Source organism: Montipora foliosa, chromosome 11 (genome assembly GCF_036669935.1).
Source record: "Montipora foliosa isolate CH-2021 chromosome 11, ASM3666993v2, whole genome shotgun sequence".
In the NCBI taxonomy this organism is placed as follows: domain Eukaryota; kingdom Metazoa; phylum Cnidaria; class Anthozoa; order Scleractinia; family Acroporidae; genus Montipora; species Montipora foliosa.
In genome coordinates this window covers 52,885,299-52,912,224 of record NC_090879.1, presented here as the reverse complement: position 1 = coordinate 52,912,224, position 26,926 = coordinate 52,885,299, and the positions used below count along the sequence as shown (strand labels likewise).

General features: G+C 41.3%; 2 protein-coding genes across 2 annotated transcripts in view; one reads left to right on the top strand and one right to left on the bottom strand.

Moving 5' to 3' along the window:
* Positions 1-760: 760 nt before the first annotated feature.
* LOC137975509 (uncharacterized) lies at positions 761-5,621 on the bottom strand. Its single transcript, XM_068822621.1, has 2 exons — positions 3,612-5,621; positions 761-3,575 (listed from the first exon to the last, which is right to left on the bottom strand). Exons 1-2 carry the CDS (start codon positions 4,130-4,132, stop codon positions 761-763), a joined length of 3,336 nt encoding a protein of 1,111 aa, XP_068678722.1. The 5' UTR covers positions 4,133-5,621.
* Positions 5,622-15,540: 9,919 nt separating this feature from the next.
* LOC137977393 (uncharacterized) overlaps positions 15,541-26,926 on the top strand; it is a 21,775-nt gene continuing 10,389 nt past the window's right edge. The window contains exons 1-3 of the mRNA XM_068824613.1: positions 15,541-15,607; positions 15,828-15,926; positions 25,903-26,010. Of these exons, the coding sequence (XP_068680714.1) occupies positions 15,541-15,607; positions 15,828-15,926; positions 25,903-26,010 (274 nt within the window). The remainder of the gene's footprint in view (positions 15,608-15,827; positions 15,927-25,902; positions 26,011-26,926) is intronic.

Sequence of the window (26,926 nt, the reverse complement as noted above, 5' to 3'; positions counted from 1 at the left end):
AATCTATAGAATAGGATGACAGAAACTTGACAATGATCACATCAGTGTAGATTGATCAATAAATCCATGCTAAGTACTAACGATTAAAAAACTGATTGAAAACTAGATACCAAAGCAAATATATTAATAGACTAAGGCAAGCAAAAACCTAAACTTAAACCGAAACTAAATAGTGGAAAAAACTAAAATCAAGAAAATAGTAAAACTTACTTTGGTTTGCACACGCACCAATGCTAGTCTTGACTAAAAGCTCTATAGAGAACTTGACGATGAGCGCGAGTGTAGATACAACTAAAATCCAGGTGGATGAAGGAGTTGACCGTACAAAGTCTACACTAGAACTGAACTACTGTGGAAAACACTAAAACTTATGACTAGCAAAACGTGCCTGCGACAACTCAGAAAACATTACGCATTTCCTATGCGGGTGTTAGGGGAAGGAATTCGCAACCATTACAGCGGTGACTAAACGTTATCTATGAAGGTGATAATCCGTAAAGAAATACTGAAACACGTACTAGCGATAATGTAAAAAAAATAACGGAGAAAACATCACGTTTCAAACCAACATTCCGGCCCCTTAAAGGCAATACTGCAGATAGCCTTTACAAGAAGAAGGAAAAAATGGTTTTAAACATGAGGTTGACTAGACTAACAAAACTAAAGTTAATCGCTAATAAACAATTACATAATGTCCAATAAAGTTGAATCCATTTACAATGGATTTTTTTTTTAGAGTTCAGTGTTCATACTAGAATACTTAGTTACTGTTACTTGGGAATTCAGCTGCCTCCAGTAGGACAATTTTGTTGATTGGACGAACCAGCTCCGATGTACTGGTCTTCAGCTTGACAGAGCGTACTAACCCATCCCTGCTGTTAGTATACACCTCCAGGACCCGACCGAGTGGCCAAGAATTACGTGGTTTGTTGTCGTCGAGTACCAACACAATGTCGTCTACTGCAAAGTTTCTCTGCTGCTTGTTCCATTTTTGCCGCTCCTGGAGAGAGGGTAGATACTCACGCACCCAACGTCGCCAAAACACGTCAGCAAGGTACTGTACTTGACGCCAGCGGCGTTTGTTGTGACAATCGTACTTAGAAAAGATTCCAGGTGGAACAGCAGGACCTGCTCGCAACAGCAACAGATGATTGGGAGTCAGTGGTTCAAGGTCACGTGGGTCATCAGAGAGTTTGGTGATTGGCCTACCGTTTACTATGGCCTCGACTTCACACATCAGAGTACTTAGACCTTCGTCGTCTAGCACTTGTTCTTTGGTCAAAGCTTTTAACACCTTGCGCACGGTACGGATACACCGTTCCCACACTCCACCGTGATGGGAACCAGCTGGAGGATTAAAGGTCCACTTGACAGTGCGTTGAAGAAGATAGTTGTGGATCTGAGACTGGTTCCAACAGTTGATTGCATTTCGAAGCTCCTTCTCACCCTTTACAAAGTTGCCTCCGTTGTCAGAAGGTATCTCTTCGGGTAGGCCTCTTCTTGCAATAAATCTCCGTAAGGCGTTGATAAAGGACTCTGTGTCTAGTGAGCTCACGACTTCGATGTGAACTGCTCGGAGAGCTAAACAGGTAAATATAACGCCATATCTCTTGACCTTGGATCTTCCACGACGGACTTCAAAAGGACCAAAGCAGTCGACACCTGTGAAGGTGAAAGGTGGTTTACAGGGCGTCACGCGATCTACAGGCAGATCAGCTGTCTTCTGTCGACCTGTAGGGGACTGGTTTTTTCTGCAGGTAAAACACCTTTGTAGCACTCTACGTACAGCGGCTCTGGCATTTACTATCCAGTATCTCTGACGGATAAGGGACAGGGTGTACTCTACACCTGAGTGTCCAGAAACGTGGTGATAGTAAAGAACTATCAGTTTGGCCACGTGATGATCCTTTGGTAGGATGATCGGGTGTTTGGCATCTGTGTCGATTGATGCACGTTTCAGACGGCCACCAACGCGCAGAAGGCCTTGAATAAGGACGGGGTCGAGCTTGTGAATGCTACTTGACTTGAGGACCTTGTGTTTGCTGGTGCTCGGTGGAATTGTGCTCTTTAATCCTTCGTACTCTTTCGCGAAGAACTGATACTGAACGTAATTAAGGATTGCATGTTCTGCTTCACGCAACTCCGTCACGGTAATGGGGCTGATCTTGCCTGAAGGCTTGATTTGTGGAGATTCCTTAGACTTTCTGCTCTTGATCAATTTGTGAAGGTTACTCTTGAATCGCAATATCCAGGCAACGACTTTCTTAAGGCGCGACCAGGAAGAGAATCTTTCGATGATTTCTGCGACAGGATCTCGAGTGGATGCACTGAGTAAGTATACACTCTTGTCTGTCTTAATTTCGGGGTCGTTATCAGGAAACGCGTTTGCCATGCCTGCTGGTCTTTGAGGCCACATTTCGGGAGGTGAGGAGAGAAAGGCTGGGCCGTTAATCCAGCGTTGAAGGGAATCTGCTGGCACACCTCTGGAGGAATCATCTGCCTCATTATCTTGTGTGTTTACGTACTTCCACTGGGAGGGAGAAGAAGCATCATGTATTGTTGCTACACGGTTGGCAACAAAGGTTTGAAACCGCTTGTCTTGATTTTCAATGTACCGGAGAACGCAGGTACTGTCAGTCCAGAAGGAAGACTTGGTTACTGGCAAGGTTAGCTCGTTTCGAGAAATTCGATCCAGTCTGGTTGCAATGACGGCTGCTGACAATTCCAGGTGAGGAATTGTGACCGGTTTAATGGGTGCCAGCCTTGATTTGCCCATGACGAACGTACATTTAACAGCACCACTTCGGTCTGAGATTCTGAGGAAGGTGACGGCGCCAAAACCCTGCTGTGATGCATCGGAAAAGTGATGGAGTTCGCTTGAGGTAATCTCTTTACAGTTAAATGGCTTAAAGCAGCGGTCGACTTTCAGATCCTCGAGTTTAGGAAGTTCTTGTAACCAGGCCTGCCAACGGCGCAAGTAGCCTTCAGGTATCGGATCGTCCCAACTGAACCTCTTGCGGCTCAAATCTTGAAGGATTAGCTTTGCGTTCAATATAAATGGTGCCACGAACCCTAGCGGGTCATAGATTGAACTGATTATGGACAGCAAGCCTCGCCTTGTTGCTGGTCTGTCCTTGATAACAATGGTGAAACCAAAGTGATCAGAAGATACGTCCCACTGAATCCCTAACTCCCTTTCAATGGGGAGCTTGTCGAAATCTAGGCTCTTGACTTGTGCAGCTCTCTCAGACTCTGGCAACGACTGAAGTACCTTCTTTGAATTCGACAGCCATTTGGTGAGATTGAAACCGCCTCTTGCTAACAGCTTGCGCAATTGGTCCGCGAGGTTAATAGCTTCTTGATCTGTGGGAACTGACTTCAGGCAGTCGTCGACGTAGAAGTTTCGCATTACTGTTTCGACAGTCTGAACGTCGAAGTCTGTCTTGTTCTCTTCAGCTGTTTTCTTCAGAGCAAAGTTAGCGCAGCTGGGAGAGGAAGCTCCGCCAAATAGATGGACTCTCATTTGATACTCTTCTGGTTGGCTATCTAAGTTACCATCAGGCCACCACAGAAACCTAAGGGCATCACAGTCGCTGGGCCACCACAGAAACCTAAGGGCATCACAGTCGCTAGGTCGAACTCGGACTTGATGGAACATTGCTTCGACATCTGACATAAGTGCAATCTTCTCCTCCCTGAATCTTGAGAGGACACCAACAAGAGAATTGGTTAGATCCGGCCCCTGTAACAGCTGGTCATTTAGTGAAGTACCACAGTACTTTGCAGAACAATCGAACACCACTCTAATCTTTTCAGGCTTTTGAGGATTGAATACCGGATGATGTGGCAGATACCAGAGAGCGCCAAGAGGTCCTATTTCTTGACTTTCAATTTTCCTTGCGTAATCCTTGCTCAGTAGGTCATGCATAAATTCCTTGTATTTTTTGTGCACTACTGGCTCCTTTCTTAATCGTTTGCGCAATAGTTCTAAGCGGCGTTCGGCAATGGTCCTGTTGTTTTGAAGATTCGGGGGATATGTTTTCCAAGGCAGTGCAATTTCGTAATGGCCATTTTCTAGTTTCACCGTTTTCTCCATAATATCTAGGGCCCTTCGATCGTTTTGAGACATCATTTTGGTTTCGTAAACCGTATCGTTGAATTCCAGGTTGCAGTAGTCTCTAAACTGCTGGTCGAGGGTCTTTTCTGCCTGGGCGAAATTCGCAATCGAGGACTTGGGGGCGATTCTCCCTAACGGGCCGTTTAGCACCCAGCCTTACACGGTTCTTGTAGCGAAGGGACCGCCGTTCTCGCTCGGTCTGAACTCCCTTGGCTGTAGCGCTTGGGGAACATCACTTCCAATGAGCAGCCCAATCTCAGCTTCAATCTTTGGAATAGTTACACCCTTCAGGTAGGGCCAGCGGTTCACGTCTTGTTGGTCTGCAATAGCATCCACTGGGATGGGTAGCCTAGATCTTGAGTAAACTTCAGGCAGTTCAACGATGTTTTGTTGGTTGAGATCAGAAATCTGCAAGCTCATTAGGGAACACTCGACCGGGTCTTCTTCGCCCTTCAAGGTCGTTAGAGTAAGCTTTGTTTTCTTTCCCTTGATATTGAGTTTCTCTAGAAGGCTTTCTGTACAAAAGGAAGTGTTGCTACCAGAATCCAGAAAGGCGTACGTTTCGACAACCGGTTGTCCTCCCTTTGCTTGCACGTAAACAGGAACGATTGCCAGCCCAGTCGCAGTAAAGCTAGAAGAAAAGCTTGACTTCACATAGCTGCTGTTGGCTAAATTTGTGTCGCCCATAGACTGTGCGTCCGCACCTGCTGGATGCATGGTGGTAGAAAGCACCCCACCGACGTCAGGAGATTGAGCGTTTAATTGATTCTCGTTGTTAATTGGGTGAAGGAAAGACGAGTGCTTTGAGGTGCATCCTTTAACCTTGCAGAAGCTTTGCCTTTTACACAAGCGAACAAAATGACCAGGAGAGAGGCAGTTTATACACAGTTTTTTATCTTGAATGAACTTTGTCCTTTCATCAAGGGACTGCTTTCGAAATTTTTCACAGCGAGGCAACCAATGCGCGGCCTTACAGAGAGGGCACTCGGGTTTCTTGCTCGTAATTTCATTTGTTGTCTTTGACGAGTCATCAGCTTTTCCTTGACTAGAGAATCCGTCAGCCTTGGGGTGTTTTCTTAGACCCTTTGGTGGGAGAGACTGCTTGGGTTTGGTCTCTATTGCAACTCTACCGAACACTGGATGGGAGGCTGCTCTAGCCCTGGCGATGACAAACTTCATTATGTCAGCTACGGTAACGTCTCGTGCTTCAGTCTCTACGATTTTGTCTACTGTGTCGCGCCACTTGACCCTCAATGAGTACGGAAGCCTGTCAATGATTTTCTTAAGGTTATCTTGGCTGTCCAGCTTGCTTATGTAGCCAATCTCCCTGAGCGTGTTGACGCAACTAGTGAGTTGGATGGAAAACTGCTGAAGCGCTGACCCATCGTCAGCTTTTATTACGGGACCGTCTACAAGCCGTTTGACGTGCGCGGCGGCAATCTTGTAATTCTGCCCGTATCGTTCCTTTAGTAGCTTCCTGGCTTCTTTGTATCCTTCGTCTTCACGCATGGATAGGCAACTCTTCATAAGCTCTTGTACTGGACCTGTAGTGTGCTGCACAAGGTAGTACAGGCGGGCGCTCTGAATACACGTCTTACTTTCGACTAGATGCTCGAAGGCGCGTATAAAATCCAGGTAGTCGATAGGATCTCCACTGAAAGCCTGCAAGCTTGGTTGCGAAAGTGTAAGCGCCATCACGCCCTGTTGCTGTTGCTGAATTAACTGCTGGAGAGCGTAGTTTTGACGATCTTGATTCTCCATCAGATGTCGGAATGAATCATCCTGAATACCTCCAGAGCGGTTGTTTCTGTGTTCGTTTGGCACATACGATTCGCGCGATTCGAGTGCACGTGGATTTGCTACCGGCGATTTGGGTACATATTGCTCCTTATACCCACTAGAAACGAGTGGTAGCTCGTGAATGGCAACTGGATCTCGCACTAACGGCGTTGAGTAAGGCATATCATGCTGTGTTTTGCGATTGTTTGCTAGTTCAGCTTCGACTTGTTCGTAGACGCGTGTCTCAGCGTCGGCTTCGGCTATCTCGCCTTGAAGTTCGATCTCTGCCCTTCGCTGTTGGAGTCTTAATTCCTCAACTTGAATGTCATGCAGCTGTTTAAGTGTAGCCACCTTCGCTTCAAGCGCAGCCCTTTTCGCGAGAGATCTAGCCTTTGAACTGGCGGTACTTCTGATTGAGGAGCTGACTGCTGAGCGCGTGTACATATCGCGGCTTTCGACATTGCTGGCGGAATCATCAGGGTTGACGTAAGCGCTTCGATCTACAAGCAATTTCTGTGCTTCTGGGTGTGTAAGCCAAGCGTTGATTTCTCTCTCGAGTTCATTGGCTAGCTCCATGAGAGAGTTGTAATATTGAGAAGATGTTTCGCGCTCGGTTACATTTTCTAATTGATGATGATACGCTTCGTGAGCAGATCTGAATCCATCTAAAAGTTCCTTAAGTTCAACTTGCGCTTTGCAAATTACGTCCGCTGATTCGCGCGCGGCGATTAACTCGTGCAGTTTATTGACCTTTCCGGTCACGCCAGACTTTGCCAAAGAGCGGGCGGCCTTCAAATGATCGTTTAATTGTCCATTTCCGGAATCCATTACGATCCTTTAGATAATACGACTACCGGTAACAGATACGGCTCAAAGTTTTCGCACTTTTGCGATGATTGACAAATGTTAGTACTCCGTGGGAGTGCTTGACAGAGTTGATTAGTCAATAAATTCTTCGAATTCCTTCAAGGTGCCGTGAATTGATAATAAGGACATTCAATCAATTGTGCATCAAATTCGAACAAAATGTAAATTTACTCGGTGGAACGAGGAGAACATGAACCAAGCAAATTACGTAATAACACGGTGCGCAGCGTTAAGGACGAACACGACGAATTAAAGCAATAGCGTGAAGGTTTATTGAACGGAAATGCTCAAAGTTCCTAGTGGTACAGCCTTGCAATTAAAACGACGGGCCAAAGGTCGCGGAGTTGAGAGGTAGATCACAACGTCGTAAGGACGATGAAAGTCGGTTCGAACTGAAAGGCGATAAAAGCAAAACAGAAACTAATTTTAGCTAATTAACTACCTATAAAGGTAACCAAAGGTATATACAAGGCTAAGGTAAACGTTAATAATTTCAAATAGCACATCAATGAAATAAAACAAGAAATGAGATCAAACGAGCTGATCAACAATCTATAGAATACGATGACAGAAACTTGACAATGATCACATCAGTGTAGATTGATCAATAAATCCATGCTGAGTACTAACGATTAAAAAACTGATTGAAAACTAGATACCAAAGCAAATATATTAATAGACTAAGGCAAGCAAAAACTTAAACTTAAACCGAAACTAAATAGTGGAAAAAACTAAAATCAAGAAAATAGTAAAACTTACTTTGGTTTGCACACGCACCAATGCTAGTCTTGACTAAAAGCTCTATAGAGAACTTGACGATGAGCACGAGTGTAGATACAACTAAAATCCAGGTGGATGAAGGAGTTGACCGTACAAAGTCTACACTAGAACTGAACTACTGTGGAAAACACTAAAACTTATGACTAGCAAAACGTGCCTGCGACAACTCAGAAAACATTACGCATTTCCTATGCGGGTGTTAGGGGAAGGAATTCGCAACCATTACAGCGGTGACTAAACGTTATCTATGAAGGTGATAATCCGTAAAGAAATACTGAAACACGTACTAGCGATAATGTAAAAAAATAACGGAGAAAACATCACGTTTCAAACTAACAGTGACTGCCGGGTTGGGTAAGCGGTTTCAACACATCATCAACAGTTGATTCAACAAAGCTTCACGGGATGCCCGGTATTCAGTCCCAGGCGGCAGCCGCGGTTGTTGCTATCACAAAGTAATCACTTTGGTTTTGGTTTTACGACACTCGATTGAAACTCGCTCTAACGGATAAGGACTTATTACTATGGATACGGGAATGCATACGTCATCGAGAGACCGATTAGTGCGCACGCGCGTACCCAACATTGTTGAAAGAGGATAGCAAACGGCTTTAACTTCATTTAACATTTTCGATAACAAAAGAAATGTCAAAGAAGAGTTTAAAAGCGCATTCAACATCGATTTAACCTGGATTCAACATGTTTCAACACAGTTGAAAGCGGGATGGGGACCAAACGGTTTCAAAAAGGGATGGCTTAGTGGTTATATAGCATTCGCCTTACACTAGGGTGGCCCGGGCTCGATTCCTGACTCGTGGCCATACGCGGGTTAAGTTTGTTGTTGGTTCTTTACTCGGTTCCGAGAGGTTTTTCTGCGGGTTCTCTGGTTTTCCCCTTTAGTCAAAACCAACATCTCTAAATTCCAATTCGATAGAATGCAGGACCTCCCTGAAAACCACTTCAATTTCAGGTGAGTGGAACTTCCCAGGTAAATATCAAAGTTGTCGCTGTTCATCAAAATCGAACGGATGTTGAATCCCTTTTGCCTGGGCCTTTACCAGTTCCATCTTCGAACATATCTGCCTATGTCCTGCGTCCTCCGGAGTTCGAATTCTTCCGCCAATTGTTGGTTTTCACTCACGTGATCAACAGCCATGTTTTTCAACGAAAACAAAAGAAGACGTTAGCATAATAATAGCTTTCAATTCCCGGAGGATCGGATTGCGACACCAACATGGCCGCCATTTCATTGTTTGGGGACACCAACATGGCGGCCGTGACGTCATGTGAAATCCATGAATACCCTTCACACAAAAAAACCAACCTGGGTAACGAATGTTCAATTTTCCCTAAAAACTTTCTCTATGTTCTTACGAGTTTAATTCCTGCATACTTGCAGCACCTTTTACTCTCTGAACGATGTGGATAAATTACAAAATCACGATAACTCGAGTAAACGCTTTTCAGATAACTTTCTCAAAGTCACACTTGTTCTTGCTTCAACTTCTAGGCATCTTTAGCTCTAGGGGATCATATTGGGTTCCTGAGCACGCGAGGCTGATCAAAACAGAGTCCGAATACAGAACCCAGATCCTACAATAACTAACGGACTCCGTAATATTAGCAAAGGTGAAGTGGACCCCATTTCAAGTAGGACCCCGAAAGTGGATTTAAAAAGAAAAACACTTGGCGCCCGATATTCTGGATCATATTGGGTTCCTGAGCACCCGAGACCGATCAAAAGAAACAGAGTCCCAATACAGAACCCGGATCCTACAATAACTAACGGACTCCGTAATGTTAGCTAGCAAGAGTTAAGTGGACCCCGTTTCAAGTAGTACCCCGAAGGTGGATTTAAAAAGAGAAACACTCGGCGTCCGATATTCTCACTCGAGCCCCTTATTGGACGAAGGCTTCCCCCCCTTCCCTTGTAAACAAACGGACTCCGAAACCAAACATCACAGCGGATGAAAGATCGGGCCCGAAATCGGCTGCGTTTAAACGTTTTCACTATCTCTGTTTTTTCTCCGTTTTATCGTTAGTCTTTTGTCTTTTTGTTTTTGAAAAGATATCCAACAAAGGAGGGTGAAATGTAAGACAACATTATTTCTAAAATTTGGTTTTATCAACGGAGTTGATAATGTAAATTAGGCCCGGGTTAAACGCCGTACTTCACATGAGCCGAACTCAATTCAACAAATTTACATGAATTAAGTTCATGTGAAGTACGGTGTTTGATCCAATTAAGTTCGACTGGTTTTATTTGGATCGGCTGAGGCGTTCTTCACGGCCACTCCAGGCGGGAATAACGGCTGAAGATCGCCTTTGGGTCGAACGCCAATCTTCACATGAGCCGAACCAAATGCATAATCATGTTGATGTATGAGACAGCCTCGATCTCGGTTTTGCTATTTATTTTCGTGGTCAGTTATATATAATTAAAGTTCGGCTGAATTTAGTTCGACGTTTGACTCAACAGGCGAACATAACTAGTTTGGGTCGACCTAAAGTGTAATTAGGTTCGGCTCATGTGAAGTACGGCGTTTAACCCGGGCCTTAGTCTTTTGTCTTTTTGTTTTTTCAATTTTTTTCTTAGGCTTAAGCGATATTTCGCTGAAAAGAAATCCAACAAAGGAGGGTGAAACGCAAGAAATAAAATTATTTCTTTAACTGGTCATTATCACCTCACACTTTTTCTTTTCTCTCACACCACAGGCAGGCCAAGCTCGATATACGATTTATAGCCTTTATATGGGAAAATTAACTTTGCGTTTATAAATGCTAAAATAAGCTGTAAATGCTATGCTTGTTTATACGCACTACTCCATAAAAATGTTTGGCCTCACTTTTAGATAGACGTCATCACCGCCATGTTGGTGGACGAAAACAAAGAATCTCTCATTAGGTTCAAGCTCTAGTGTCTCTAGAGGTTGGTTGAAAACGTCCTATTGACAAATCATCCCCCACGCTTTTTATTGTGCGCCGTCGCGTTTGACTTGCATATCTGAGAATTATTTATATCTAATTTTGTGTCGGTATAGCTAGACAAACACACAGAGTGCAATTTCCACAGTGTGACATTTGTGAAATGAGCTAAGTGGAATTTCAGTTCGTGAAGTCGAAATTGAGACTGAGAAGGCGGACTTTATTGCAGGTGTTCGCAGCTACTATAGTCGTTTGGCTGGGTATTAAACTAAACTTGGGTTTTCTGTAAAAAAAAAAAAAAAAAGAAATGGGTTTTTTAAAAAATCGATGTTGTTTGACAATATTTTTTATGCCTTTCCTCATAGTTGTACCCCAAATCTATCTCAATAAATTTGAGCGAATTTTGCACGCTGATCTCCATCAGGATACAATTTCTCCTTGCTAGTGGTAAATAACCAGCAGCAAAGACTCTTTAGTAATAAACCCTTTGGAATTTCACGAAAATGTTTTCTCTCTAGACGAAGCACGCGCGAATCGGTTCTATTTCTGTTTTGAATAGTTTTAAGAAAATAGTACAGTTTGAGTTTATACTCATTTCTTTTATAAACTGAAAACCGTTTTTTTATAGGAACGTTTAGGCTGTATTAAGCAAAGTTTTAAAAACATAAAAAGAATATATCCGGTTAGTTGACAACAACGTCTTTATTTGGCTTATTTGTTTTTCGTGATGACTTGGATGATACACTTAAGAACAATAACTTTGTAGTCCAGCCACACAACTGCAAGAGCGTCTTCGCGCTTAAACATCAAATAGCAAAAAAATTAATAATAATAACGTTCAGCCTCAGCCCCAAAATTCGACATTCTTACAAAAAAAGGAGTGTAGTTCGCATATGTTTTTGGTAGTGGTAATTAAAAGCCGTCAACTGAAGCCGTCAATTTGCGTGTGTGTTCAACAGCGGACCGCGAAGGCTCACCGCTGGTCATGTTTTCGAAGTAATTAAGGAAAAACGAAATTTAAAAATCAATTGCCATCTGGCTTTTAAACTGTGTGGAGCAAGAGTTATCCGTTCTGCAAGTCGGCGTCAAAGTTATGAAAAATATAATATGTTTAGTGGCGGTTTTTGGAATTGCTTGTCTGGGAGCATTTTCGCGTAAGTACCACTGTAACATGAATATTAGTTTTTTGGGTTTTAATAGTTGGGGAACCCGAGGACGCTTCGACCTCTATGTGTTTGCCAGTTTTGGAGCACATACATTAGAAGGCATCATACATTAGTACACACATTAGAGGGCCTCAAGTTAAGAATTTTGAGAGGTGTGTCAAAGAAAAATCGACAAGATCAGCCACCAGAATGTTAAATTTAGGCGATAAGATAATCCACCGATTGTTATGGAGTGCTATGGAGAAGAAAATCTTTATCTGATGGTAAAAATGCATTCAATTGGCAGGAACGCAAGTTTGATTCGAGAATATCTCACCAGAAATTTTGGTATTTTAAGAGATACAAATGTTCTGCCAAAAACAAATTTAGCGGCTAGTGTCGACGTACAAATGCAATCACGTTGTTCCAGAGGAGATCTTTAATTTTTTTCTTTTTTAGTTTTTTATTTACATTTTACACTACTTACAAAATTGACTACTACCACTACCACTACTACTGCCAACATAACGACACTAAACTGACTCACCTGTCTATTGATCACTAAAAATACTATGCAAGTTAGTGCAATGAATATATATTAACGATAACATACAAATTAAACAAAGACAATATATCGTAACTCTAAATCCTAACGAATATTCCAACTCTAACGATGTAGGTCCAAGAGAAGCAAAAAGTTAACCAATTAGGTAGGTAGGTAGGTAGGTCATACTTTATTTAAAATATTCAAAAAAAAAAAACTAGGGTTGAAAGAGATGCCTCGAATGGCTCTTGCATAACTTAACAACCCTTAAATAGTGTACTAGCCCCTTGAGACACCTACAAGCACGCTAAAAATACTTCAGCAGTATTATGCAACCTAACATACATACCCTCGTGAAACTAACAAAACGTTACAAAATATATTTTCAATAATTTGCCGCAGGTGTTCCACAAAGGAGAACAGTATTCAAAATGTGGGTGAACTAAGCCCTTATACACTGTTTCCAGAGTAGCTACGGGGAAAAAATTCTTGTCAATATTCTGTAAAAAAGCGCACTGTTTTTGCGTGTCTGTCACATTTTAAAGGACAAGTTGGATAATCGATCATGTTCATTTTATGTAATAAACCATCGGTGGGCAGAATATGATGGATGATGATGTATTGGAAGATCGCTAGTTCATTCTCCTTTGTGACATAAAAGGGTAGAAGGTAAAATTTCGTGAAGTCATCTTTTTCTAGGCCGTATTATGACTCTTTTTCCCTGCTGCTTTGATAGGAGGTAATTCTCCAGTGACAAGTACTTCCAAGAGCGAATTAGATTAGAAAAACAAACGAGCGCGAATTTTCATTGGCTTAGCGAAGGCGGATGCAAACAACGTCATCTCTCCGTGGAACTGGTATTTCGCTTTGACGTCATTTGATAATCCATGGGCTCCTGTGTCTGTAAAAATACCGTGAACATAGGCTTAGTATGGAAGTTGTTTGCTCCTAGTCATGGATAAAAAGGAAAGGAAAAGGAAAGGAACTTTATTAAAGTGTCTAGTCGTTCTAGCGCTGGAGCGCTAATTGGGGACACTGTAAACTGAAATGAACAATGAAAGTAAATCAAGTCAAATGTCGGTTTTTGAGGAGAGGGGAAACCGGAGTACCCGGAGAAAACCTCTCGGATTCCTGCTTAAATTTTCCAGATAAGTGCGAGAACCATTTCTCCCTCTCTTCTGAAGCTTTTTCTGCTTGTAAAACGTATTGAATTTACAATGCGTTCTGCGGAATGTCAAGGTTTGCGGACAAGCGTTTCCTTCCTTTCTCTCCCCCTCCCCCCTCTCTTCATTTTTTGCTCGGTCAAAAGTTCTCTTCGGTGAAACCCAACGGAAAACGCTTCAGCACACAGGCTAATTTCTTGCTTGCACGAGTTAACGCTCGAATACTGTTTCTATATAATTTATATTTATCAAGTTATTGGCGATAAAAAGTTCGTTCTTTTTCCGTATAGCTGTTTTTATTCCCTTTGTTATCCATTTTTTCATAAATTGTTTACTTTTCCTTTTAGAGAGAAGTCAGAATGAAACAAGTGTTAGTGGCGGGACGGCAACGAACAAAGTCACTTCTACCACTGTTCCAATGTCTGACGGCGATAACAAAGAAACGGGTAAGGATAACTCTGGCAGAGAGGACGGCGTACTTGAGTCTGTTGGTTTAAAGCACATATATTAGCTATTAGAATCCTTCCTTCAGGTTATATCACCGCTGCTTCACCGACTGAGCTACAAGGTCAGACGGGAGCAGGTCGTGGGAATTTAAGATGTCAATGTCACGGCAATGAACATGTACAAGTACAAGGAAGGATTACGTTTTTGCAAACGTTGGCCGTGTAGCACTTATATTTCAACAGACTTAACTATTAGAGGGTAACGTGAAGTGCTAGTTTTCTACCCACATGAACCACGTAAGCGTTAGTCTTACACAAACGTAACCCTTCCTTGTCCTTGTACATATTCATGACATTGACATCTTAAATTCCCCCACCTGCTTTCGTCTGAACTTGTAACTCAGTCGGTAGAGCAGCGGTGCTCTAACCCGAAGGTCGTGGGTTCAATTCCCACCCTGGTCAAAGTTTGCAAAAACGTAACCCTTCCTTGCAGCGATATGATTGATGAATGCTAATGTTGTTTACAATCCTTTGTCAAATGAACTATCATGTCCTTTTGAACGGTATGTTAATGAAAAGTCGCACTTCCTTTAGTATAGGCCGTACGAGTCACAAGTAGACACAAAGACCGTAAACGGTGGTTTAACGAGGTTCTACAAAGATTTTTGAACAATTCAGTTTTAAAGCTTGTACATATGAATCGTAGGCGAACTGACATATTGGACGTAGGCGAGCCGACTCTCAGAGGTAGACGAACAGACGGTAGGCGAAACGACCGGTTACCTGATAACCAAGTAAACTCGTTCATGTTGCCAATCAGACTGAAGATGCACAAAGCAATTTTATCCCTGTTAATGTCTTAAATGGTAGTAGCCAAAACGCGGGGTCGGGGTCGGGGTGTCTTTTCTTTCCAATTTTTTTTTTTGTTATTCGTCTGTACTGTTATTTTCGAATGTTCGGTATCTTTCCTTTTCCTTTTAGAGAGAAGTCAGAATGAAACAAGTGTTAGTGGCGGGCCGGCAACGAACAAAGTCACTTCTACCACTTTTCCAATGTCTGACGGCGATGCCAAAGAAACGGGTAAGGATAACTCTGGCAGAGAGGACGGCGTACTCGAGTCTGTTGGTTTAAAGCACATATCTTAGCTATAAGAATCCTTCCTTCGGTTATATCACCCCTGCTTCACCGACTGAGCTACAAGGTCAGGCGGGAGCAGGTCGTGGGAATTTAAGATGTCAATGTCACGGCAATGAACATGTACAAGTACAAGGAAGGATTACGTTTTTGCAAACGTTGGCCGTGTAGCACTTATATTTCAACAGACTTAAGTATAAGAGGGTAACTTGAAGTGCTAGTTTTCTACCCACATGAACCACGTAAGCGTTAGTCTTACACAAACGTAACCCTTCCTTGTCCTTGTACATATTCATGACATTGACATCTTAAATTCCCCCACCTGCTTTCGTCTAAACTTGTAACTTAGTCGGTAGAGCAGCGGTGCTCTAACCCGAAGGTCGTGGGTTCAATTCCCACCCTGGTCAAAGTTTGCAAAAACGTAACCCTTCCTTGCAGCGATATGATTGATGAATGCTAATGTTGTTTACAATCCTTTGTCAAATGAACTATCATGTCCTTTTGAACGGTATGTTAATGAAAAGTCGCACTTCCTTTAGTATAGGCCGTACGAGTCACAAGTAAACACAAAGACCGTAAACGGTGGTTTAACGAGGTTCTACAAAGATTTTTGAACAATTCAGTTTTAAAGCTTGTACATATGAATCGTAGGCGAACTGACATATTGGACGTAGGCGAGCCGACTCTCAGACGTAGACGAACAGACGGTAGGCGAAACGACCGGTTACCTGATAACCAAGTGAACTCGTTCATGTTGCCGATCAGATTGAAGATGCACAAAGCAATTTTATCCCTGTTAATGTCTTAAATGGTAGTAGCCAAAACGCGGGGTCGGGGTCGGGGTGTCTTTTCTTTCCAATTTTTTTTTTTTGTTATTCGTCTGTACTGTTATTTTCGAATGTTCGGTATCTTTCCTTTTCCTTTTAGAGAGAAGTCAGAATGAAACAAGTGTTAGTGGCGGGCCGGCAACGAACAAAGTCACTTCTACCACTTTTCCAATGTCTGACGGCGATGCCAAAGAAACGGGTAAGGATAACTCTGGCAGAGAGGACGGCGTACTCGAGTCTGTTGGTTTAAAGCACATATCTTAGCTATAAGAATCCTTCCTTCGGTTATATCACCCCTGCTTTACCGACTGAGCTACAAGGTCAGGCGGGAGCAGGTCGTGGGAATTTAAGATGTCAATGTCACGGCAATGAACATGTACAAGTACAAGGAAGGATTACGTTTTTGCAAACGTTGGCCGTGTAGCACTTATATTTCAACAGACTTAAGTATAAGAGGGTAACTTGAAGTGCTAGTTTTCTACCCACATGAACCACGTAAGCGTTAGTCTTACACAAACGTAACCCTTCCTTGTCCTTGTACATATTCATGACATTGACATCTTAAATTCCTTCTACCTGCTTTCGTCGGAACTTGTAACTCAGTCGGTAGAGCAGCGGTGATCTAACCCGAAGGTCGTGGGTTCAATTCCCACCCTGGTCAGAGTTTGCAAAAACGTAACCCTTCCTTGCAGCGATATGATTGATGAATGCTAATGTTGTTTACAATCCTTTGTCAACTGAACTATCATGTCCTTTCGAACGATATGTTCAAATATGTTTAAATATAACAAACACTCTCTTGAGTAAAGGTGCACGTGATCACCTTGTGTCAACTGAATGAACTACGGGAAAGAATGTTAATCGTTCGTTGTTTTCAGAGTAAAACAACGTACTTTTTAGCCAAGAGACTTCCGTCTTTGGTTTTTTAATTTTGTTGTAATATTTAACTGAATATTTACATTTTATCTGTCGGGTCAGGAAGCCTTCTTCAGGGTGAACTATTTACACAATCGCGAGGTTGAGCGGCCATGTAATTGAAAGGCTGAACATCTATGAGATACAAAAACAGGCTTGCGAATTATCGCAAATCACAATGCTGGCAAGCACAAAAGCAGAAGAAATGGTTCATAAATATGAAGTTTGTTACTATCTGAATGTTTTTGTGTTAGAGTAAAGAGAAATATTGTCACGCAAATGATGTAATTTCATGACACTCAAAATTCGCAAAAAGCGCGAGTTTCATGTAGACAATCGTCGCAAAGTAAGTGGTAGCAATAAATTGAATTAACCAGGAAGTTAAAGAAATATTGTTGCCTTCCCAAATAAACTTCATTTTACACTGCAATGACAAAATCATTTGTCAGAGAAATAAAAATCCTGTCTCCTCGCGTATCACATTTCAACGCACGTATGCAAATTTGTTAACTCATTTTCACCGCGTCCTGATTCCCGCGAAATTTTTCTTCTTTCAAATATCAACAAAAATATTATTTCTCGTCGAGCGTTGCATCTTTTATGTTCAAATAACCGCTAAAAATAAAGATTTTTTTACGATCTGTCCGTAGATATTTTTCATAATTTAATATTCTGTCAAAATTTGCACAACAATCACACTCTCATGGTACCTGAAGAAGGCTGGTTTGGCCAGCCGAAATATAGTAACCCACTAAAATCAAATCAAATCAAATCTACGTTGTATCGGCTCTTGCTTAAAACATTTAGTTTCTCAACTTGAAATAACGCCGATCAGATCAAGCCACTGATCCAACGTACACCGACAGGAAAATTGTCCACGGTTGCTTGCTTCAAAACTCTGGAATACAAAAATAGCAAAGCACGCAACAAATTCAGTCGCATTTACCTTTTCGTCGAATTCTCATGCTTAACAAAGGAATTTTTGAATTTCAGGGAAATCGACCGGTCCGCAAATATTTTACGAGTTTTTTTCAATGGGATGTCATAAGGCCAAGTGGATGCTATGCATAATCGGGCAAGTTCGGGCGATCAAGTTGCACGTGTGACCCGTTATAAATATTTGTTCACAAAATGCTTCCGAATCGTCAAGTATTACCACAGAAGACAAGAACATTATTCTAAAAGCTTATTCTACGCAAAAAGTAGGTTCTGGAGGTAATTTTGAGAGTGGAAATCACGAAGCATGGTATATTAAATTAAGTTAACACAACAGAAAGACGCCAACTTCATTTTGACACGAAAATGCTTTACTATTGCCATAAAAACTATTCAGTTATGCTCGCATATTACAAAACATGATTGATGATGATCCCTGGTGCACACAGGAGAACATTTAAATAACCTGCCATGGCGTCGAAAGTCATTGTAACGCTCATGGCGTTTTAGTGCATCTTTAAACAAAATATATCCTTATGGAGCTCAAGAATGGAACGTCAATTGGATAAACAAGACAGGTGGTGAAAAATAAATATTTGGAATCTTAAAAGCGACGAGTCACCCCATAGCTCTTACAAGGTCTCACCTGATTGGAGACCACCCTTGAGGTTTAACAAAGGAACAAATAACAGAAACAATGGACCCTAGGCCTAAAACAAAAGGGCTGCAACTCTATCCTCTAGGGTCCATTGCTTCTGTTATTTGTTCTTTTGTTAAACCTCAAGGGTGGTCTCCAATCAGGTGAGACCTTGTAGGAGCTGCGAGGCTACCGCGACGAGTAATGGACTTCGACAACAACTATCGCCCGTCGAGCCGAAATCTAAGTGAGCAATGTAAGTGTGCTGTTATGTAGAACACTGAAACCAAATTGAAAATTCTCTGGTAACTTATTGGTTCAACAAAGACATACAGATAAGGAATCGAACACCTTAAGTGGATCTGTGATCTGTGATATCCGTTCTGCAAGTCGGCGTCAAAGTTATGAAAAATATAATATGTTTAGTGGCGGTTTTTGGAATTGCTTGTCTGGGATCATTTTCGCGTAAGTACCACTACATAACACGAATATTAGTTTTTTGGGTTTTAATAGTTGGGGAAGCCAAGGACGTTTCGACTGCTATGTGTTTGCCAGTTTTGGAGCACACACATTAGAAGGCATCATACATTAGTACACACATTAAATGGCATCAAGTTAAGAATTTTCAAAGGTATGTCAAAGAAATATCGACAAGATTAGCCACAAGAATCGTAAATTTAGGCGATAAGATAATCCACCAGTTGTGATCTTAAAAGTGTCTTGTTTTCAAATTATAATGTGCTATGGAGATGCTATGGAGAAGCAAATCTTCATCTGATGGTAAAAATGCATTCTATCGGCAGAAACGCAGGTTTGATTCGAGAATATCTTAGCAGAAATTTTGGTATTTTAAGAGATACAAATGTTCTGCCGAAAACAAATTTAGCGGGTAGTGTCGATGTACAAATGCAATCAGGTTGTTCGAGAGGAAATCTTTATTTTTTTTCTTTTTTAGTTTTTTATTTACATTTTACACTACTTCTGACAAAATTGACTACCACCACTACCACTACTACCTGTCTATTGATCATTAAAAATACTATGCAAGTTAGGACAATATAATTACAATAACATACAAATTAAACAAACCAAGACAAAATATTAAATCTTAACGAACATTCCAACTCTAACGATGTAGGTCTAAGAGAAGCAAAAACGTAAATAATTAGGTAGGTAGCAAGAGAAAATGAGGGGACAGAGAAGGAGGCTCAGTGCGTTGACCGGGATATGTTATGTCCACGAAAGTTATTTTTAGAAGAGCGGAAGTCTTTGTTGTAGCGGAAGTCTGTCTTCCGAGACGTCCGCATGCAGTCTTACCTCGCTCGCAGGTTCTTAGTGAAAAGAGTAAATGATGGCGCACGTGGAGGGCCGATGAATATATATTTTCTTTCAAACATTGGACCGAGGTTACCCTGCATGCGGACGTCTCGGAAGACTTCCGCTCGTCTAAAAATAACTTTCGTGGACATGACATATCCCAAGGTCTGGACTGGGAGCCTCCCTCTGTGTCCCCTCATTTTCTCTTGGTAGGTAGGTAATACTTTATTTAAAATATTCAAATCAAAAAAGAAACACGCTAGTCTCAACAACTCTCGGCTGGTTTCCATGGAGGGCGTGCGTGTTGACACATAAAACCGTATATTAAAATACTAAACTAATATTAAAATTTACCTTTGCTACTGATACTACTATTATAACAGAAAAAAACTGGTATAAAAATATACATCTTAGCAAGACCCAACTATTTTCTAATACCGGTAAGCTTCTTAAATGAATTAAGGAATTGACACGGCGAGTTTTGCTTCATTCGAGAGCTGGTTCCAAAGCATAGCACCACTAAATTTAAAACTTAACAGTGTTGTCAGCCTTATTATATTAAACTTCTTTTTGGAAATTCCTTTTTTGGTTTAGGAAGTGTCAGATCCGGTTTCCCTTTGGCATAGATGGTAATTAACCTGATCGACATTCCTTCTAACAAAAGACTTCCTAAGGCCGAGGACGGCGTAGTCATATTTAATACTTTAATGACTTTGCATACCGCCGCCTATCATCAAGTGTTTCTCATGAAAGAGAGTCAATTAAGTCTTTGCAGCTTATCTTTCAATAATTTGCCGCAGGTGTCCCACAAAGGAGAACAGTATTCAAAATGTGGGTGAACTAAGCCCTTATACACTGTTTCCATAGTAGCTACGAGGAAAAAAATCGTGTCAATGTTCTGTAAAAAAGCGCACTGTTTTTGCGTGTCTGTCACATTTTAAAGGACAAGTTGGATAATCGATCATGTTCATTTTATGTAATAACCCATCGGTGGGCAGAATGCGATGGATGATGATGTATTGGAAGATGGCTAGTTCAGTCTCCTTTGTGACATAAAAGGGTAAAAGGTTAACTTTCGTGAAGTCATCTTTTTCTAGGCCGTATTATGACTCTTTTTCCCTGCTGCTTTGATAGGAGGTAATTCTCCAGTGACAAGTATTTCCAAGAGCGAATTAGATTAGAAAAACAAACGAGCGCGAATTTTCATTGGCTTAGCGAAGGTGGATGCAAACAACGTCATCTCTCCGTGGAACTGGCATTTCGCTTTGACGTCATTTGATAATCCATGGGCTCCTGTGTCTGTAAAAATATCGTGAACATAGGCTTAGTGTGGAAGTTGTTTGCTGCTACTCATGGATTCCTGCTTAAATTGTCCAGATAAGTGCGAGGACCATTTCTCCCTCTCGTCTGAAGATTTTTCTGCTTGTAAAACGTATTGAATTTACAATGTGTTCTGCGGAATTTCGAGGTTTATGGACAAGCGTTTTCTTCCTTCCTCTGCCCCTCCCCCCTCTCTTCATTTTTTGCTCGGTCAAAAGTTCTCTTCGGTGAAACCCAACGGAAACGCTTCAGCACAAAGGCTAATTTCTTGCTTGCACGAGTTAACCCTCGAATACTGTCTCTATATAATTTATATTTATCAAGTTATTTGCGATAAAATGTTTGTTCTTTTTCCGTTTGTTATCCATGTTTTCATAAATTGTTTACTTTTCCTTTTAGAGAGAAGTCAGAATGAAACAAGTGTTAGTGGCGGGCCGGCAACGAACAAAGTCACTTCTACCACTGTTCCGAGGTCTGACGGCGATGCTGAAAAAACGGGTAAGGATAACTCTGGCAGAGAGGACGGCGTACTCGAGTCTGTTGGTTTAAAGCACATATATTAGCTATTAGAATCCTTCCTTCAGGTATATCACCGCTGCTTCACCGACTGAGCTACAAGGTCAGACGGGAGCAGGTCGTGGGAATTTAAGATGTCAATGTCACGGCAATGAACATGTACAAGTACAAGGAAGGATTACGTTTTTGCAAACGTTGACCGTGTAGCACTTATATTTGAACAGACCTAACTATTAGAGGGTAACGTGAAGTGCTGGTTTTCCACCCACATGAACCACGTAAGCGTTAGCCTTACACATACGTAAGCCTTCCTTGTCCTTGTACATATTCCTGACATTGACATCTTAAATTCCCGTTACCTGCTTTCGTCTGAACTTGTAGCTTAGTGGGTAGAGCAGCGGTGATCTAACTCGAAGGTCGTGGGTTCAATTCCCACCCTGGTCAGAGTTTGCAAAAACGTAACCCTTCCTTGCAGCGATATGATTGATGAATGCTAATGTTGTTTACAATCTTTTGTCAAATGAACTATCATGTCCTTTTGAACGATATGTTAATGAAAAGTCGCACCTCCTTTAGTATAGGCCGTACGAGTCATAAGTAAACACAAAGACCGTAAACGGTGGTTTAACGAGGTTCGACAAGGATTTTTGAACAATTCATTTTTAAAGCTTGTACATATGAATCGTAGGCGAAGTGACATATTGGACGTAGGCGAACCGACTCTCAGACGTAGACGAAAAGACGGTAGGCGAAACCGCCGGTTACCTGATAACCAAGTGAACCAGGAGCCATAATCAGGGATAGAGACCGTAAGCGCAAGGTCCACGCAACCCCATGTGTTGTGCCAAAAAATCTGTGGCTCCTGAGTGAACTCATTCATGTTGACGTTCAGATTGATGATGCACAAAGTAATTTTATCCCTGTTAATGTCTTAAATGGTAGTAGCCAAAAGGCGGAGTCGGGGTCAGGGTGTCTTTTCTTTCCAAATTTGTTTTGTTATTCGCCTGTACTGTTATTTTCGAATGTTTGGTATCTTTCCCTCATTTCTGGTGGAAATTAGTCAAAAAACAGGACGCTCTGTAAAAGTGTACACTGGGCTGCCTGTGGTACGTGTTACACAAAAACAGAAGGCATTGAATTGGGTGGTATTGAACTGCAGGGTTCCAGTTAATTTTTTCAAGTGGGGGGTCATTAAAACCATGTCGCGCCAGCAGAGGCCCTTTGGCTCACACGTTTACACCTTTAATTATTTTGTAATATCCTGTCCCATTTTGAGGTCTTTTAGTTTTTTAAGCTTTGGTAATAAATTCAGTTTAAAGATAACAAACACGGTCTTGAGTAAAGGTGCACGTGATCACCTTGTGTCAACTGAATGAATTACGGGAAAGAATGTTAATCGTTCGTTGTTTTCAGAGTATAACAACGTACTTTTTAGCCAAGAGACTTCCGTCTTTGGTTTTTTAATTTTGTTGTAATATTTAACTGAATATTTACATTTCATCTGTCGGGTCAGGAAGCCTTGTTTGTCGGGTTCCTGAGAAACGTATTGTTGGTTTTCACTCACGTGATCAACAGCCATGATTTTCAACGAAAACAAAAGAAAATGTTTGCATAATAATAGAGTTCAATTCCCAGAGGATTGGGTCGGTACACAAATATGGCCGCCGTTTCTTTGCTTAAGGGCACAAACATGGCGGCTGTGACTTCAGGGTGAACTATTTACACAATCGCGAGGTTGAGCGGCCATGTAATTGAAAAGCTGAACATCTATGAGATACAAAAACAGACTTGCGAGTTATCGCAAATCACAATGCTGACAAGGACAAAAGCAGACGAAATGGTTCATAAATATGAAATTTGTTACTATCTGAATGTTTTTGTGTTAGAGTAAAGGAAAATATTGTCACGCAAATGATGTGATTTCATGACACTCAAAATTCACAAAAAGCGTGAGTTCCATGTAAACACATTTCGCACTAGCAAGTCATAGCAATAAAATGGATTAACCAGGAAGTTAAAGAAATATTGTTGCGTTCCCAAATAAACTTCATTTTACACTACAATGACAAAATCATTTGTCAGAGAAATAAAAATCCTGTCTCCTCGCGTATCACATTTCAACGCACGTATGCAAATTTGTTAACTCAAAACAAATTTAGCGGCTAGTGTCGATGTACAAATGTAATCAGGTTGTTCGAAAGGAGATCTTTATTTTTTTTCTTTTTTATTTTTTTATTTACATTCTACACTACTTCTGACAAAATTGACTACCACCACTACCACTACTACCTGTCTATTGATCATTAAAAATACTATGCAAGTTAGCAATATATATTAACGATAACATACAAATTAAACAAACCAAGACAAAATATTAAATCTTAACGAACATTCCAACTCTAACGATGTAGGTCTAAGAGAAGCAAAAACTTAAATAATTAGGTAGGTAGGTAGGTAGGTAGGTAGGTAGGTACGTAGGTAGGTAGATAATACTTTATTTAAAATATTTAAATCAAAAAAGAAACACGCTAGTCCAAACAACTCTCGGCTGGTTTCCATGGAGGGCGTGCGTGTTGACACATAAAACGATATATTAAAATACTAAACTAATACTAAAATTTACCTCTGCTACTGATACTACTACTTTAACAGAAAAAAACTGGTATAAAAATATACATCTTAGCAAGAACCAACTATTTGCTAATGCCGGTAAGCTTCTTAAATGAATTAAGGGATTGACACGGAGAGTTTTGCTTCATTCGAGAGCTGGTTCCAAAGCATAGCACCACTAAATTTAAAACTTAACAGTGTTGTCAGCCTTATTATTATTAAACTTCTTTTTGGAAATTCCTTTTTTGGTTTAGGAAGTGTCACATCCGGTTTCCCTATGGCGTAGATGGTAATTAACCTGATCGACATTCCTTCTAACAAAAGACTTTCTAAGGCCGAGGACGGTGTAGTCATATTTAATACTTTAATGACTTTGCATACCGCCGCCTATCATCAAGTGTTTCTCATGAAAGAGAGTCAATTAAGTCTTTGCAGCTTATCTTTCAATAATTTGCCGCAGGTGTCCCACAAAGGAGAACAGTATTCAAAATGTGGGTGAACTAAGCCCTTATACACTGTTTCCATAGTAGCTACGGGGAAAAAATTCGTGTCAATGTTCTGTAAAAAAGCGCACTGTTTTTGCGTATCTGTCACATTTTAAAGGACAAGTTGGATAATCGATCATGTTCAATTTATATAATAAACCTTCGGTGGGCAGAATGCGATGGATGATGATGTATTGGAAGATGGCTAGTTCAGTCTCCTTTGTGACATAAAAGGGTAGAAGGTAAAATTTCGTGAAGTCATCTTTTTCTAGGCCGTATTATGACTCTTTTTCACTGCTGCTTTGATAGGAGGTAATTCTCCAGTGACAAGTATTTCCAAGAGCGAATTAGATTAGAAAAACAAACGAGCGCGAATTTTCATTGGCTTAGCGAAGGCGGATGCAAACAACGTCATCTCTCCGTGGAACTGGCATTTCGCTTTGACGTCATTTGATAATCCATGGGCTCCTGTGTCTGTAAAAATACCGTGAACATAGGCTTAGTATGGAAGTTGTTTGCTCCTAGTCATGGATAAAAAGGAAAGGAAAAGGAAAGGAACTTTATTTAAGTGTCTAGTCGTTCTAGCGCTGGAGCGCTAAGTGGGGACACTGTAAACTGAAATGAACAATGAAAGTAAATCAAGTCAAATGTCGGTTTTTGAGGAGAGGGGAAACCGGAGTACCCGGAGAAAACCTCTCGGATTCCTGCTTAAATTTTCCAGATAAGTGCGAGAATTATTTCTCCCTGTCGTCTGAAGATTTTTCTGCTTGTAAAACGTATTGAATTTACAATGTGTTCTGCGGAATGTCGAGGTTTATGGACAAGCGTTTCCTTCCTTTCTCTCCCCCTCCCCCTTCTCTTCATTTTTTGCTTGGTCAAAAGTTCTCTTCGGTCACACCCAACGGAAAACGCTTCAGCACACAGGCTAATTTCTTGCTTGCACGAGTTAACCCTCGAATACTGTTTCTATATAATTTATATTTATCAAGTTATTGGCGATAAAACGTTCGTTCTTTTTCCGTATAGCTGTTTTTATTAAACAGCTAGTCTAACACGGCTAGTCTGACGCGGCATTTCGTCTCGGCCAAGAGAGACTTTGAATTCTAAAGGTCTCTGAAGAGTCTCTTGGCCGAGACGAAACGCCGCGTCAGACTAGCCACGAGCATTTCACAAGTATTTGACAATAGTTTTGCTTTTGTATAAATTTAACTCGTGATTACACGGTTGGGAATCCTTCCGCGATTGAGGGCCAGACTGTCAACATCTAGAATTTGCGGCCAAGAGAGACTTTGAATTCCAAAGTCTGTGAAGAGTCTTTGGCGAGACGAAACGCCGCGTGAGATCAGCCACGAACATTCCAAAAGTATTTGACAATAGTTTTGCTGTTGTTATTCCCTTTGTTATCCATGGTTTCATAAATTGTTTACTTTTCCTTTTAGAGAAAAGTCAGAATGAAACAATAAATTCCCACAGTGTTAGTAGCGGGGCAAAGAACAAAGTCACTTCTACCACTGTTCCGAGGTCTGACGGGCGTGCCAAAGAAACGGGTAAGGATAACTCTGGCAAAGAGGACGGCGTACTCGACTCTGTTGGTTTAAAGCACATATATTAGCTATAAGAAACCTTTTTTCTCTCGGTTATATCACCGCTGCTTCACCGACTGAGCTACAAGGTCAGACGGGAGCAGGTCGTGGGAATTTAAGATGTCAATGTCACGGCAACGAACATGTAAAAGTACAAGGAAGGATTACGTTTTTGCAAACGTTGGCCGTGTAGCACTTATATTCAACAGACTTAACTATTAGAGGGTAACGTGAAGTGCTAGTTTTCTACCCACATGAACCACGTGAGCGTTAGCCTTACACAAACGTAACCCTTCCTTGTCCTTGTACATAATCATAACATTGACATCTTAAATTCCCACTACTTGCTTTCGTCTGAACTTGTAACTCAGTCGGTAGAGCAGGGGTGATCTAACCCGAAGGTCGTGGGTTCAATTCCCACCCTGGTAAAAGTTTGCAAAAACGTAACCCTTCCTTGCAGCGATATGATTGATGAATGGTAATGTTGTTTACAATCCTTTGTCAAATGAACTATCATTTCCTTTTGAATGATATGTTAATGAAAAGTCGCACCTCCTTTAGTATAGGCCGCACGAGTCACAAGTAAACACAAAGACCATAAACGGTGGTTTAACGAGGTTCGACAAGGATTTTTGAACAATTCAGTTTTAAAGCTTGTACATATGAATCGTAGGCGAACTGACATATTGGACGTAGGCGAACCGACTCTCAGAGGTAGACGAACAGACGATAGGCGAAACGGCCGGTTACCTGATAACCAGGTGAACTCATTCATGTTGCCGTTCAGATTGAAGACGCACAAAGCAATACACCGTATTCAAAAATGGCGGACACGCGGAACGACCTAGGTTCTAATACATGAAAGCGAGGTTTGGTAGGC